At 42.9% G+C, this 14,715-nt stretch overlaps 3 protein-coding genes across 4 annotated transcripts; 1 reads left to right on the top strand and 2 right to left on the bottom strand.

The window, feature by feature from the left end:
* Nucleotides 1-587: 587 nt before the first annotated feature.
* LOC100834060 (signal peptide peptidase-like 5) lies at nucleotides 588-4,838 on the top strand. Of its 2 annotated transcripts, XM_010240814.3 has the most exons (14): nucleotides 591-874; nucleotides 1,348-1,506; nucleotides 1,595-1,706; nucleotides 2,216-2,335; nucleotides 2,498-2,649; nucleotides 2,735-2,917; nucleotides 3,006-3,040; nucleotides 3,160-3,316; nucleotides 3,394-3,447; nucleotides 3,567-3,659; nucleotides 3,741-3,883; nucleotides 4,024-4,094; nucleotides 4,200-4,283; nucleotides 4,360-4,838. In XM_010240814.3, exons 1-14 carry the CDS (start codon nucleotides 746-748, stop codon nucleotides 4,512-4,514), a joined length of 1,647 nt encoding a protein of 548 aa, XP_010239116.1. In that variant the 5' UTR covers nucleotides 591-745; the 3' UTR covers nucleotides 4,515-4,838. The 2 variants fall into 2 exon arrangements, 1 of the variants encoding a protein (XP_010239116.1); XR_002964807.1 differs by lacking the exon at nucleotides 4,360-4,838 and having other exon boundaries at nucleotides 588-874; nucleotides 4,002-4,094; nucleotides 4,200-4,278.
* A 711-nt stretch (nucleotides 4,839-5,549) lies between these two features.
* LOC100833750 (AT-hook motif nuclear-localized protein 9) lies at nucleotides 5,550-9,666 on the bottom strand. The gene is made up of 5 exons (XM_014896762.2): nucleotides 9,014-9,666; nucleotides 8,645-8,712; nucleotides 7,412-7,543; nucleotides 6,298-6,459; nucleotides 5,550-6,109 (listed from the first exon to the last, which is right to left on the bottom strand). The coding sequence occupies exons 1-5, from the start codon at nucleotides 9,429-9,431 to the stop codon at nucleotides 5,879-5,881; spliced, it is 1,011 nt and encodes a 336-aa protein (XP_014752248.1). The 5' UTR covers nucleotides 9,432-9,666; the 3' UTR covers nucleotides 5,550-5,878.
* Nucleotides 9,667-10,858: 1,192 nt separating this feature from the next.
* On the bottom strand, nucleotides 10,859-14,048 carry LOC106865944 (AT-hook motif nuclear-localized protein 9). Its single transcript, XM_014898050.2, has 5 exons — nucleotides 13,458-14,048; nucleotides 13,113-13,180; nucleotides 12,595-12,726; nucleotides 11,533-11,694; nucleotides 10,859-11,342 (listed from the first exon to the last, which is right to left on the bottom strand). Exons 1-5 carry the CDS (start codon nucleotides 13,882-13,884, stop codon nucleotides 11,109-11,111), a joined length of 1,023 nt encoding a protein of 340 aa, XP_014753536.1. The 5' UTR covers nucleotides 13,885-14,048; the 3' UTR covers nucleotides 10,859-11,108.
* Nucleotides 14,049-14,715: the final 667 nt, after the last annotated feature.

Here is a 14,715-nt window from a genome sequence, read left to right as displayed (position 1 = left end):
CAACTTTGTATTAAATCAATATTTTTTCCAATAATTCACCTCCAATTCCTAGTATGAACAATCAGATCAGAAAACATTTGCAAGTATAAATAATGTTTACACATGTTTGACATAAATATTCATGTATTCGGTGTTTGTGTTTATATAAATTAAAAAACAAAGCATTGTTTTTGACTTGATAAAATGTTGATACTTTGAAAATAAAAAGGAATGGCGTGTTGCTTGTATCCCGAGTAAATAAATGTAAGAGGTTGTGCGTTAACTTTGTCTCCGATTATTGTTACTCCCTTCGTCCCGTAATACGAGGCACGTGTGTATCCCTATATCGTCAATGTAACTAACTAAATAAAAATTAAATAACAAAAAAATTATATCAAAGATTTTTCGATAAGGAATCTAATGATGTATTTTTGTTAAGAAGCATACATATTTAACTAACCAAATTAAGAATCTAGGATGCGTGCGTGACTCGTATTATGGGACTGAGGGAGTAACTACACGTGTAAATTTTTTCTGACGTTTGAATTTTTGTTTCACTGGTAACCGCTTTGAGTTAAGTTGCTGACCTGACGAATTTCTTTCTGTCTGTCTCTGTCCAGTTGTTTAGTGCTTGTTCGTTCGCTAATAAAGAAAAGCAAGTCAAGCATCTCTCTCCCGAATCCTCTCAAGTCTCAGCTCCTTTCCCCGGGCCGGTGGTCGCCGGCGACTCTCTCCACCTTCAGCTTCAGCTTCAGCTCCGGGAGAGATGGCCGCTTCGGCGGTTTTGGCTGTGCTGTTGGCGTCCGCCCTGGCGGGTGCTGCTGCCGGCGGCGACATTGTACACCAGGACGACCAGGTCCCCAAGATCCCCGGCTGCTCCAACGACTTCGTCCTTGTAACTACTCTACTTGCTCCGATCCTTCTCTTTCGCCCAAGTTTCACCCCTTTACTTTCAGATTTCAATTTCAGCACCAATTACTGCTCCCAACTAGTAATTTTCTTCTTTTTCCACCCCTCCCCTAGGGTTAGACAAATCAACCAACTTCATCTTGTGGGGGATTGAACTGAACTCTAGTCTACTGGATTACCATTGGATGTATAGCTGAATCCAGCCGCAGTTATGTGGGTATCTGGAATTTATTTATTTATTTTGGTCACAAACATCCTCACTTCATTTGGTGCGAGTGTAGCTGTCTGTACTTGAATCAATCACTCAAGTTTGTCAACACAAATTTGTCTAATGTTTCAAACTCATATAATATATACCTGATAAGTGATAACAGACTTAGATTGCTGCTACGTTTTTCCCTATTAAGCATGCCAATCTTTCCATCTTTTACTATCTCTAATCATTTGATCTGATTTAAGGTGAAAGTACAAAGTTGGATCAATGGTAAGGAAGGTGATGAGTATGTTGGCGTCGGTGCTCGCTTTGGTCCCAAGATAGTGTCCAAGGAAAAACACGCAAATCGAACTATACTTACCTTGGCAGAACCGATTGATTGCTGCACTCCTCAAAAATACAAGGTTTCTCTTTTCAAGCAAGTCAACACTTGTTTTTCTTTTGCCTGCAGGCACTTATGTATCCCAATAATTGCAGCTTCCTTTGTTCTAGGTTTCCGGTGGTGTTCTTTTAGTTCAAAGGGGGAAATGCAAGTTCACAAAAAAAGCAAAGCTCGCTGAAGCTGCTGGTGCTTCTGGCATGCTAATCATAAACCATGGGCACGGTAAGTTGTCTCCCTATTTATGAGTTAAGGCCTTGCTTCTTGTATGTAAGATCAATCCTAGCCATGTTCCTTTGACGACACCTTTTCTGACTATCTGAGGAATGTCCTGACTACGGAAGCTGAGAGCTGCTCAGTGCTTTAACATGCTATGTGCTGTCCTGTGAATGCTCACTTATGCAACTTATTTTCATGTTTAGTAGTCCCGCTGTTAAATATTTGTCTTGATCCCTCTCTTTGAAGGCTTGTTATCACTGTGGTACCAAGTGTAATACCGGGGGAATGTGCCAAATTTTGAATCCAACACATTCTTTTCATTTTCTGAGGGAATCAATACATCCAAGTTTTCCTGAAAATTTATTTTATTTTAGCATCCAAGTTGTTACTGTTTTTCACTTTGCTGGTTCGTTACAAGTGTCAAAATATTAATGGCATATGTTTATAGGTAGCATATGTACATGTTTTCCTGTCAACTATTAAATTTTGACTTATATCCATGCATTACCCTGCAGAGCTCTACAAGATGGTCTGTGAAAAGAACGAAACAGAGCTTGATATACACATACCTGCAGTTCTTTTGCCAAATGATGCTGGAGTCGATTTACATTCGTTTCTTACAACTGGTAAATCAGGTAACCTCTGAACTCATTGTGGCCCCTAACTTTTGATTTTTGTGTGAAACATGTGAGTACTTACTTTTGCTATCCAGCTGGATCTGATTTTAGGCTAACTTGGATTCACGCTACCTATTCTTCCAAAATAGCTTACTGACATATCTTTGCACCTTTCGTTAGTTTCTGTGCAGCTATACTCTCCAGATCGTCCTGTAGTCGATACAGCAGAGGTGTTCCTTTGGCTCATGGCTGTTGGCACTGTCCTTTGTGCATCATACTGGTCAGCATGGAGTGCTAGAGAAGCCGTTAGTGAACAGGAGAAGCTTCTGAAGGTTCTGATCTTTTAATTCCATGACGATTAGCTTTTATGTATGTTCTATTTAGAATGTGGGACTGACAGATGCACTTATTGTAAAGGATGGACATGAAGTCTCACTGAATGTTGAGGGTGGAGTTACTAGTGGCATGATAGACATCAATGTGATATCAGCGATAATGTTTGTTGTGATTGCATCATGCTTCTTACTGATGCTTTACAAGCTGATGTCCGCCTGGTTTGTTGATCTACTAGTGGTAATCTTCTGCATCGGCGGTGTAGAGGTACAATTTTGTCTGACTTACACAAACTATTGTGAGCTAATTCCCTGCTTTGTTTCCTTTCTTGAACTAATGCCTTCTGTTTATGCAGGGTCTGCAAACATGTTTGGTGGCTCTATTATCAAGGTACAGTGGAGTTGCTTGAGACTTTGTGTCGCGTTATAGTTGTGGAACTTCTCCAACCACCATAAAATATTTTGCTTACTTTTAGTCTCTTACTGATTGGAAGTAATGGAATTTTTCAGATGGTTTAAACCTGCCGCAGAATCTTTTGTGAAAGTACCGTTCTTTGGAGCTATTTCATACCTTACGATCGCAGTATCCCCATTTTGCATTGTGTTTGCTGTTCTATGGGCTGTTTTTCGCCAGTTTGCCTATGCTTGGATTGGGCAAGATATTCTTGTGAGTGCAACTATCTGTGTTATGCAATATCATTCAATGTGATTGCCAGATCAATTGATAGCTGACCGTACTTTCAGGGTATTGCTCTGATAGTTACCGTTATCCAAATTGTTAGAGTACCTAACCTCAAGGTAATCTAACTGATCTTGGCTTTTGAGACTTGACTTTCTGCATGGTGTTCAGCTTTGATGTGAGTTTCCTTTATAAATTTTTATGGGACGTGTTTTGCTTACCTTTTGGCCATGATCAGGTTGGTTCAGTTCTTCTCAGCTGTGCTTTCTTGTATGACATCTTCTGGGTGTTTGTCTCCAAAAGGTGGTTTCATGAGAGTGTGATGATTGCGGTAGGTATTATGTAAGGGCTATTCTGATATTTGGTGGTGTCATATCTAGTCTTGCTGGTTATGCTGGTGTTGCTGTCATAGGTTGCACGTGGTGATAGAACTGATGAAGATGGTGTGCCCATGTTGCTAAAAATCCCACGGTTGTTTGATCCATGGGGTGGATACAGTATCATTGGCTTCGGCGACATTCTTCTTCCTGGGCTGTTGGTTGCATTCGCATTAAGGTTAGTTTGCCAAAGTTCTGGCCATGCTTTCATGTGAACACAAGCAGGCACGTGAGAGCTGCTAGTTACGATAGTTGTTTTACTATGCGTTTATGTGGTTACTGAGGCCAGCATCTAGTTTTCATTTAATTTACCTGCAGATATGATTGGACTGCCAAGAAAAGCTTACGGTCTGGTTACTTTCTGTGGTCAGCTTTGGCCTATGGTACTGGTAAGTGATCTATGCATCTCTCTTTTACGCGAGTAAAACAGAAGCTTCGTGCACAGTGTGATCTTTATATTGCTTTTGACTTGCTTGAACTTTTGCTGACATCAGGACTTCTTATAACATACGTTGCATTGAACCTTATGGATGGGCATGGACAACCCGCTCTGCTCTACATTGTGCCTTTCACACTGGGTAAGCAATATCTAGTCGGGAATCCAGTTAATGAAGTAGTGTAGTTTCACTGACATCCTAGCTACTTTGGTTGCAGGCACGTTGATATTGCTTGGGTGGAAGAGAAGGGAGCTGCGGAACCTGTGGTTCAAGGGAGAGCCAGAGAGGGTGTGCACGCATATGCATATGAATATGATGCAGCCTCAGCTGAAGAATATATCTGGGACCGGGTCGTCGTCTTCTTCCTCGTAGATGTTTGGCAGCTGCTGCATTTGTGCCGCTAGGAAGGAGGAAGTAGTATATAATCTTGATCATGTTCCTAACATGGAAAACGAATTGAATTTAGTGGCTGGTAAATAAATGATGTATCATGTCCTAGTTTTTGTTTTAGACTGCCTGTAATGTAGCTTCAGGCCCTTAAGGAGTAGTCAGGAGTTGTCTGTCATAATCTACTTTCTATATGTTAAGTAATGGTCATGATCGACCCTGTAAATGACATTTTTTCCTTGTCATGATATAGCTAGGGTTTACTTTGCTGCGATGCAGGCAATAAATAGATAGATTTCGGGCATGGTCTCTGAAAAAGGTAATGCAAGTCTAGTTCCTTGCATGAAAAGAAAGGGGAGAAAAGCATGGTATTCCCCTGTTCCTTTTTATGAGATGTTCTAACTTTGTCTAAGTTCATGAAAAAATGTACTGATATCTACAATATCCAATAAGTATACTATGAATATACTATATATCATGACAAATTTAATAAAACTAACTTGGAATTGTAGATGTTGGATCTTTGAAGGGGTTCGCCCTACTTTCAGAGCCTGGCTGCGGAAATTTAAGGAGGATATCTCTTTACTCAGATATAGATTGAAGCCAGCTCTGTTGTCTATTTTTCCTTCTTGGTTAGATAGCCTTGTATAGTTTTGCTAGCATAGGTAAGCTTTTTTCTATCTCCCGTAAATAGCCTGTGCATTGTATTTTTCTGAATAATATATACGGACGTACCTATATACTAAAATACGTCTATATACATGTAACAAAAAGTCAGTTGATATGGGACGGAGGGAGTATAAACTTTGTCAAACTCTAAGCTTAAGAAAAAACTGGAACATCTTCATGTAGTTGAAAAAAGAAGTTTATGTAGCTCCATCTTCATGACAGTTTGGGTACGGGTAGAGATCACCCAAATCCGTACCCTCCACCAAAAATTGAACCCATCACTTGCATCCCAGTGGCAATTGTTTTCCATATCCTCCACCAGTCAGGTAAATGCACAACAAGAATGGGGGAAAGGCATCAAAATTGAAGATAGTTGATAGTCCACCATTACAACAGCAATACATGATAGATTTTATAACAACAGTACATCAACATCATGCAATGGAGAATGGTTCAGGTTTACAAGATCAAACAGCTGACACAAGCCACACAATCACATCACAGAAATCCTATTGCATGTAGAACCAACATATAAATAGGCAGGTACAAGGGTATGGTATTCTCCAAACCCACTGGGTACAAGGTATTTCCCATTTACACACCCACGGGTGTACAACATTCCCAAACCCTCACCTTAATTGGGTAAATACCCGGTGGGTATCCATGCCATCCGTACCTGGCTACTCCCGGACTGAGTTCATATCAATGCTGCAAGATCTCGAATCCATCTGCCTCATCATGTCAGGCCATCCACTCATCATTGCATCAGATGATAGGTCCTCATGGGGCATTGTCATCAACGATGGGGTCTCTTCCTCACCACTGCCATTGGCCTCCTCAGTTTCAGCCTCTTGCTCCGCTTTTCCTTTCTTGTTCTTTGACCCAGCATACATGAAGCTCCCTACAATCACCTGTAGCAAGGGCCACAGATTCTGTTACAAAATAAGTTACCACAATAATTCCACAATTGGGCTTCTGCTTTTTCAGATGCTTACAAAGTGCCTTTGGGAGGCAACATCAGGTTATATAACCCAAAATTACCCAAATTAATGACATGCTGATATTTCGTAAACCATGGAGATAACGTTGCTGTGATCACCTGAACAGTGCCAGCTGCAGTAAGGACTCCACCAACACTCCCTCCAATAACCCTATGATCAGCACCACACAGTGCTATGCATAGCCCTCCGTTTCGAGTTCGTGAACCACCATCATCTATTACCAGATATGATCCAGAGAGGCACAGGATTTCGAATCGTCCCTGTGGAAGGTACAGTGAACACATAAAAATAGATTGCTGAGTGGTGGAAAATAAGCATTTCTCATGATCAATGCTATAACTGAAGCATTCCTGGTGAAATAAAATTTAAAATAATAATATGCATAGTAATGAGTGAATGAATCTAAAAACTGTACATGAACAAATAACTACTATCCTAAGTTGCTGCAACCTATCATGACTCTGATAATGAAGGACAGAGAAGCAATAGAGTATTGTGACTTTCCCTGGTAACAAAGGACAGAAGCAGTAGAGTTTACTTCTAGTGAGACAGCAGATCAACAGCGTAATACATCAACTATGCAGCTCTGAAATACCGAAGAGCAGGAAGGAGAGCACTAGGATGAAATGTACTAAAGTCTCATACTGATATTGATGCCTGTAACAAAACTTAATGGCCCAGGCGATATATATGGAAGGATAACAGAAAGTCCTATCCCAGAAGCCTTAAGGAGGTTTATTTTCCAAATTCCACAAGATGAAAGAAATGACAAATGAAAATAAAGGCTGGTTCTTGATCTATGATGCTGAATACTGGGTACTCTACTCATGCAATTAAGCCTCCATTCCAAAAATAAGAACACACCTATTTCCAATTTTACAAACGAAGTGCTAGTAGGCCTGCAAGAAGAAGTGTGATGTAATAGCAGGAATTTTCATCATTTGTCATCCTACTGGTTCATTCTACCATGACGTATGACCATATATGGTTAGATTTCAAACCTGATGGACTCCTGTAAATTTTTTCCCAGTTCTTAGAGTTCATTCTGAGACCAAATTTTCACAAGGAACTGGTAAAAGGTTGCATGGTAACAAAACAGATAACTCAGAAATATTTAAGCACGATATTTGTTGCCTTCGATAACAAGATGAGACTATAGGGATATAGATATCAGTCTCTGGACCACTGATGCTAACATTCACGAGAACATACCTCATATGTAATTGCACTGCCAGAGCTTGCATCCTGATGAAGTGTTGGTGTGGAGACAGCTCCAGTTGCTGACATGATGCAGACTGCCCTTGGGCCTTGTTGTGAGAAGGACATTATCCTTGCTGCAATATCCTGCACAAGGAGAAAAGGCATAGACAAGCTATTACTGTAACATATGCAACGGCATGTGCATAAAGCCTAGAACACTTAATCAATAGTTGCTACTCTTTCGAAATATGATTGGAGGTAGGCAAAGGAAGCAATCAGATGATTGTTATCATCTGGTAACTAATTAGCAAGAGAAGAAAAGGAACCCATGAATCAACAACACAGCAACAATATTCCAGTACATTTAAACCATCATGAACCATGTGGGCCGCAATTTAATGGTTTAAGACCAAAAGTGTCAATAGTTACAGACCGAGTAATGCACTTGAAAAAAGGCAGTTGGCTCTCGTTTCAAAAATAAGAAACAGAGTATTGCAGACAATTTGTTTGAGCAACAACACCCATATATCTGGTGTGGTTACAGAACCATGAAAAACAAACATAAAGTGCTTAACTCTTCCACATTATTGTGCTAAAGGATCAGAACCACTCGGGGGCTGTTTGGGAAAGTGGTATTGCTCTAATAAATACGTCTCTCCCAACAAGGCCCTTAGGCAGAACAGTTCACTATCAGCAAGTATTGTTTTTTAAAATATAGAGCTCTAGTAACACAACTAAAGTTATAATCCTACAATCTCATTTACCAACTGCTAGTAACTTCCTCAAGTTTACTTTGGTGCCCAAAATAGAAAACTGCGCCTACCATGAATCAATATCAAAGTACATTTATTCTACTCCCTCCGTCCAACACAACTAAAGTTATAATCCTACAATCTCATTTACCAACTGCTAGTAACTTCCTCAAGTTTACTTTGGTGCCCAAAATAGAAAACTGCGCCTACCATGAATCAATATCAAAGTACATTTATTCTACTCCCTCCGTCCCAAAATAAGTGCCGTAGATTTGTATAGATTCTTATACAAATCCATGTCATTTATTTTGTGACGGAGGGAGTACAACATATGAATTTGTCTTGTTAAAGAAAATCATCATTTTCAGAAAGGTGACACAGAAATGCGGTTGTTGCAAAACTGTAGAGCAAAACAACAAACAGAAAGCCTACGTGATCTAACATACAGGAACAAATAATCTTATTTGTTCAGCATTATATCAGTATAGTATACCTCTCCTGAGGGGATGATGATAACATGAGGAGTAAAACCTGTTCCGACCGATCCGAGAAACCATTTTCCTGTAGACAATCCAACAAAACAGCAATTCTAAGAGTTGCAGAAGATAAATACAAAACTCTACCAAGGTGGGTCTAGGCAGGCAGCTAGAGTTGTGCATATAAAAACAAGATTCTGAATGGATGAACGAGTTAAAAAGATGGTGAATGACATGCTACATTGTTATGGGGGACTTTTCTTCTGTCCGTCATCTAAAAAAAGCAGATGAACAAGGTTCTTCCATGCCCGTGAATAGAAGAGTAGTTTGACGTTTGCATTATGTAATCGCCATACGAATGCAGCACGAAAACACATCCGACTTACCGAGGGAAGCCAGTTGCTGCATCTTCCCAGACCCAGGGGGCCGTCCTCTTCTCTTCTCGGAAGGGCCTCCAGAGCCCCCCGGTCCCGGCGTGGCAGGCACCTTGACCAAAGCAGATGAGGAAGGCGGCGAAAGGCCATCCGGCGGCGGATTATACTTACGGGGCCTTCCCCGCTTCTTCTTTACCTGCTCACTAGGATCCTCGGCAGTGGCGCCTGCGGAGGCGGAGGCGGAGGCGGCGTGGTGTTGCGACATGGGCTCTTGGTCCTGGAGCATCTGGAAGGAGAAGGCGGGGGAGGCATCGACATGGTGCCGGTAGTCATCAAAGGCGGCGGTCGGCGGTTGTTGGGCGGTGGCGGGGGGTCTGAGGCTGGGGCTGGGCCGGTGGTGGATGTAGTAGCAGGAATCCCTGGAATCCATTCATCCGAGGGAAATCGGGTCCGTGGGGAGGAAGAGGATCCTGCTTGATCTCACGCGACGCGAATGCAAGAAGAAGAAGAAGAAGAAGAGGGGAACTCAACTCAACGCTGGCTGCTAAAACCCTAGAATGGAATGGAAGAAACAAGAGATCTCAAGGAAGAAGCCAAATGGAAGGGATTTTTGATCGTCGGATATTTCCTTCATCCATATAATGCTCCGTAGGTTATCAATCAAGCATCACGAAATTTCAATCTCAGATGTATTAAACCACAACACCAGAAACAAAACAATTTCAGATACGGTTTAGTTTGAACTTGGATATCCACGCTTGGTAAATGCACATGAAAAATCATCGTTCCGACTGTTTATGTAATCTATAGCATACCATCTCCATGGTTTCGATCAATTTCTAATATCGTGACTCGCACTGAACGGTAACGGACAGTTTTGGTCCATGGTACAGTTCCCGTAAAATCGCGCGGCTCTTATAGTATAAGGTTTTGGTCCGAATAAATGGCCGTAAAGCCGCCCGGCCCATAAACTTTTTACTCGTCACGGTAAATCGGCCGTCACACACATGGTGGTCATTTTACGGGGTGCAATCCTCATTTTCTCCCCCACCTCCTCCTCTTCGACCGGCTTCTCCCAAATCTGCCACCACTAGGCACGGCCGTAAACCCTCATGGCGTTCTCAGGCAGCCGTTGCGAGGATCGTCACCGTATTGTCTTATTGGACGGCGCGCAGTATGCGGAGGCATCACACCCTCGCTTGGTCCTGCCAGGCCGATCTCAAGGAGATCGGCTAGCTCATCGTTGCCCATTGTCGCATTTGAGAGAGAGAGAGAGAGATAGATAGATAGAGAGAGTCGCCCGCCCGATGCAAGTTGCCGAGGACACCGCCCACCCTCCGCCTTCGCCACCAACACGCTGACACAGACTCCGATGACGAGGACGAGGAGTGCCTCGTCCGGTATGCCCTCCGGATCTCACTTAAGACCACCGTCGCCGAGGATGCCCACCGCCAGAGGTTTGCATTCACCGACGAGGATGACGGAGGCGTAGCGTGCGGAGGCAAAGCTCTAGACACTGGTCTGCATCTACTCCGACTCTAAGTGAGCCAACAAGCTCGCCGACGACGCCACGTCTAAGTTAATTGTGTTTGTTCAAATTCTTCTTGCTTTAAGTTTAATTTTTGATCAAATGTATGATGGATGAACTATGGTTGTTCTTGCTCTGTGCTTGTTCAAATTCCATCGCGAACTGTTTTTTTTTTTAATTTGTGGTGTTGGTTTTAGTTATTCCCTGGTGGACCAAATCGAAACCGTAAAATTAATCACGTTTTAAGGGATCTGCTAGAACTCAAAAGGACTTATGTACCGTGAGATCCTTATGTTGTTTTGACTTTGAACTTTTGCCTGCATCGGGACTTGTTATAACATACGTTGCATTGAACCCTATGGACGGGCATGATCAACCCGCTCTGCTCTACATTGTGCGTTTCACACTGGGTAAACAATATCTAATCACCTTGACCAGTTAATGAAACCCCCAACATATCCCCAACACACTCCTTTTTAATTATACCATGATTTACTCGACTTCTAATTTAGGAAATACAATTTAACTATCCCCTACATGCATTCATCCTCATAAGGCTTCTCTTCTATACCAAACAGGCTACTCCCGGACCGAGTTCATATCAATGCTGCAAGACCTTGAATCCATCTGCCTCATCATGTCAGGCCATCCGCCCATCATTGCATCAGAGGATAGGTCCTCGTGGGGCATCGTCATCAACGACGGGGCCTCTTCTTCGCCACCACCATTGGCCTCCTCTGTTTCAGCCTCTTGTTCCGCTTTTCCTTTCTTGTTCTTCTTTGACCCAGAATACATGAAGCTCCCTACAATCACCTGTAGCAAGGACCGACAGATTGTGTTACAAAACAAGTTGCCGCAATAATCCCACAATTGGGCTTCTGCCATTTCAGATGCTTACAAAATGCTTTTGGGACGCAACATCAGGTTATATAACTCAAAGTTACCCAAATTGATGACATGCTGAAATTTGGTAAAACATGGAGATAACAGAGCTGTGATCAACCTGAACTGTGCCAGCCGCAGTAAGGACTCCACCAACACTCCCTCCAATAACCCTGTGATCAGCACCACACAATGCTATGCATAGCCCTCCATTTCGTGTCCGTGAACCACCATCATCTATTACCAGATATGATCCAGAGAGGCACAGGATTTCGAATCGTCCCTGTGGAAGGTTCAGTGGACACATAAAAATGGATTACAGAGTGGTCCAAATAAGTGTTTCTCATGATCAAAGTTACAAGTGAAGCATTTCTTCGCAAAATAAAATTTAAAATGATAATTTGCATAGTCATGAGCGAATGGATCTAAAAACTGCAAATGAACAAATAACTACTGTGACATTATCTGATAGCAGAAGACAGAAGCAGTACAGTTTACTTCTACTGAGATAGCAGGTCAACAGCGTAATACATCAAAGATGCTGCTCTGAAATACCGAATAACAGGAAGGAGAGCACTACGATGAAATGTACTAAAGAGTCCGACTGTCATTGATGCCTGTAACAAAGCATAATAGACCATGCGACATAGTCCTGTCCCAGCAGCCTTGAGGAGGTTTATTATCTTCCAAATTCCACAAAAAGAAAAAGAAATGACAAACGAAAACAAAGTCTGGTTGTTTAATATATTATAATGTTGAATACTGGGTACTCTGCTCATGCAATTAAACCTCCATTCCACAAATAGGAACACACATATTTCCATGTTTATCAACAGAGTGCTAGTAGACCTGCAAGAAGTGGGATGTAATAGCAGTTATATGTTAGCCAAGTAGTTCCATTCTACCAAACATATGACCGTATATGGTTAGATTTTGAACCTGACGGGAAAACCATATGATTACTCCTACATGAGACCATATGGTTAGACTCCAAAAAATCTATTTTCAAGGGTTCATTCTAAAACCAAATTTTCTGAAGGAACTGGTAAAAAGTTGCAGGGTAACAGAACAGATAAGTCGGAATATTGAAGCATGATATTTGTTGCATTAGATAACAAGATGACTATATGGCATATAGATATCAGTGTCTAGACCACTGGTGCTAACACCCATGAGAATATACCTCATATGTAATTACACTGCCAGAGCTTGCATCCTGATGAAGTGTTGCTGTGGAGACAGCTCCAGTTGCTGACATGATGCAGACTGCCCTTGGGCCTTGTTGTGAGAAGGACATTATCCTGGCAGCAACATCCTGTACAAGGAAAACAGGCATATACAAGCTATTACTGTAGTCGATGCAACGGCATGTGCATAGAGCCTAGAACACTTGATCAATAGTTTCTATTCTTTGGAAAGATGATTGGAGGCAATAGAAGAATGGTTAACAAATGGTAACTAATTATCAAGAGAAGAAAAGGAACCCATGAATTTGACAGCACAGCAACAATACTCCAGTACAAACATTGTGACGACGTGTGGCATAAAATTGTCTTGTTACAGAAAATTATCATTTCCAGAAAGGTAACACGGAAATGCGGTTCTTGAAAAACTGTAGCGAGACAACACAGAGAGCCTACATGATGAAATATACAGAACAAATAATCTTATTTTGTTGAGCATTATATCAGTATGGTATACCTCTCCTGAGGGGATAATGATAACATGAGGAGTAAATCCTGTTCCGACAGAGCCAAGAAAACATTTTCCTGTAGAAAACCCAATAAAACAGCAATTTAAAGAGTTATACAAGATAGATATAAACTCTACCAAGGTGGCTAAGCAGCTAGAGTAGTGCATATAACAAGGTTCTGAATCGACCAATGAATTAACAAGATGGTGAATTCCATGTTACATTTGTCATGGGGGCTTTTCTTCAGTCTGTCATCTAACAAAGCAGATTAACCAGGTTCTTCCATGACGGTGAACAGAAGAGTAGTTTGACCTTTGCGTTATCTAATCGCCATACAAACACATCCGGCTTACCGAGGGAAGCCAGCTGCTGCATCTTCCCAGACCCAGGCGGCCGTCCTCTTCTCTTCTCGGAAGGGCCTCCAGAGCCCCCCGGCCCCGGCCCCGATCCCGGCGTGGCAGGCACCGTGACCAAAGCAGAAGTGGAGGAAGGCGGCGAAAGACCATCCGGCGGCGGCTTATACTTGCGGGGCCTTCCCCGCTTCTTCTTTACCTGCTCACTGGGATCCTCGGCACTGGCGCCTGCGGAGGCGGAGGCGGAGGCGGAGGCGGCGTGGTGTTGCGGCATGGGTTCTTGGTCCTGGGGCATCTGGAAGGAGAAGGCGGGGGAGGCAGCGACATGGTGCCGGAAGTCATCAAAGGCGGCGGTTGGCGGCGGTTGGGCGGTGGCGGCGGGGCTGGGGCGGTGGTGGATGTAGTAGCAGGGATCACTGGAATCCATTCATCCGAAGGAAATCGGGTCCGTGGGGAGGAAGAGGAGGAGGTCCTAGCTTGCTTGATCTCACGCGAATGGAGGAGGAAGAGGGGAACTCAACTCAACGCTCGCGGCCTGCTAAAACCCTAGAGTGGAAGAAAGAAGCCGAACGGAACGGAATGGATTTTTTTATTTCAATGGATATTTCCTTCGTATAAATGTCCCGTTTTACTTCTGACACATCAAACATGCGTCGCCAAATTCCAATTTGGGATCTAAACCACGACACCGGAAACAAAACAAGAGATAAAACAAGGTTACAGCAGATCTTTTATATCGTTCAGTCATGAAATCCTCCAACTTCGTCGAAATATGTCAAGATGAATCTGCCACTGAGATCTCCTTTCACCTATTCTGCAACAACGAGGAGACAGCCGTTGCCGAGGACACCTGCCAACGGAGGTTCTTGGACGAGGAGCTAGCGAGGACAACGGAGGCATGGCTTGAAGAGGTGGAGTCATCGTCATCTCCTCGGACTCTCAGAGCATCTTCAATGGGCTACCCCAAAGCTATCCCAAATGTCCTATTTGAGACAAAGGACATCTTGGCCCAAAAATCACATTCCAATGGACTCCCCCAAACAGAAAAAGTGGTTTTTTTGTCCGGACAGATCCCCCAAACTTGCCCCAAATTTGGAGGAGAAATGGGATGTCCTTCTGTCCTCTGTTCGGGCCTGGCCCACGGACTTTTTTTCTTTCTCGCACGAGCTTCTTTTCCTCCCGAACGGGATTTCCTTCGTTTCCTAGTCCCCCGTCGCCTTCCCCCGTTCGTTCTTCCCTGACCCCGAGCTCCCCCATG

This window comes from Brachypodium distachyon, chromosome 1 (assembly GCF_000005505.3).
Source record: "Brachypodium distachyon strain Bd21 chromosome 1, Brachypodium_distachyon_v3.0, whole genome shotgun sequence".
Taxonomy (NCBI): domain Eukaryota; kingdom Viridiplantae; phylum Streptophyta; class Magnoliopsida; order Poales; family Poaceae; genus Brachypodium; species Brachypodium distachyon.
The sequence above is the reverse complement of the archived record's forward strand: the minus strand, read 5'-3'. Positions and strand labels throughout refer to the sequence as shown.

Coding starts and splice junctions, on each gene's coding strand:
- LOC100833750 (XM_014896762.2), bottom strand. CDS start 9,431: ATGGATTCCAGGGATTCCTGCTACTACATCCACCACCGGCCCAGCCCC. Junction 8,713..9,013: donor GCAGCAACTGGCTTCCCTCG/GTAAGTCGGATG, acceptor GATTGTCTACAG/GAAAATGGTTTCTCGGATCG. Junction 6,110..6,297: donor CTGCAGCTGGCACTGTTCAG/GTGATCACAGCA, acceptor CCCTTGCTACAG/GTGATTGTAGGGAGCTTCAT.
- LOC100834060 (XM_010240814.3), top strand. CDS start 746: ATGGCCGCTTCGGCGGTTTTGGCTGTGCTGTTGGCGTCCGCCCTGGCG. Junction 3,041..3,159: donor TTGGTGGCTCTATTATCAAG/GTACAGTGGAGT, acceptor GGAATTTTTCAG/ATGGTTTAAACCTGCCGCAG. Junction 3,884..4,023: donor TTGGTTGCATTCGCATTAAG/GTTAGTTTGCCA, acceptor ATTTACCTGCAG/ATATGATTGGACTGCCAAGA.
- LOC106865944 (XM_014898050.2), bottom strand. CDS start 13,884: ATGGATTCCAGTGATCCCTGCTACTACATCCACCACCGCCCCAGCCCC. Junction 12,727..13,112: donor TCATTATCCCCTCAGGAGAG/GTATACCATACT, acceptor TTCCTTGTACAG/GATGTTGCTGCCAGGATAAT. Junction 11,343..11,532: donor CTGCGGCTGGCACAGTTCAG/GTTGATCACAGC, acceptor TCCTTGCTACAG/GTGATTGTAGGGAGCTTCAT.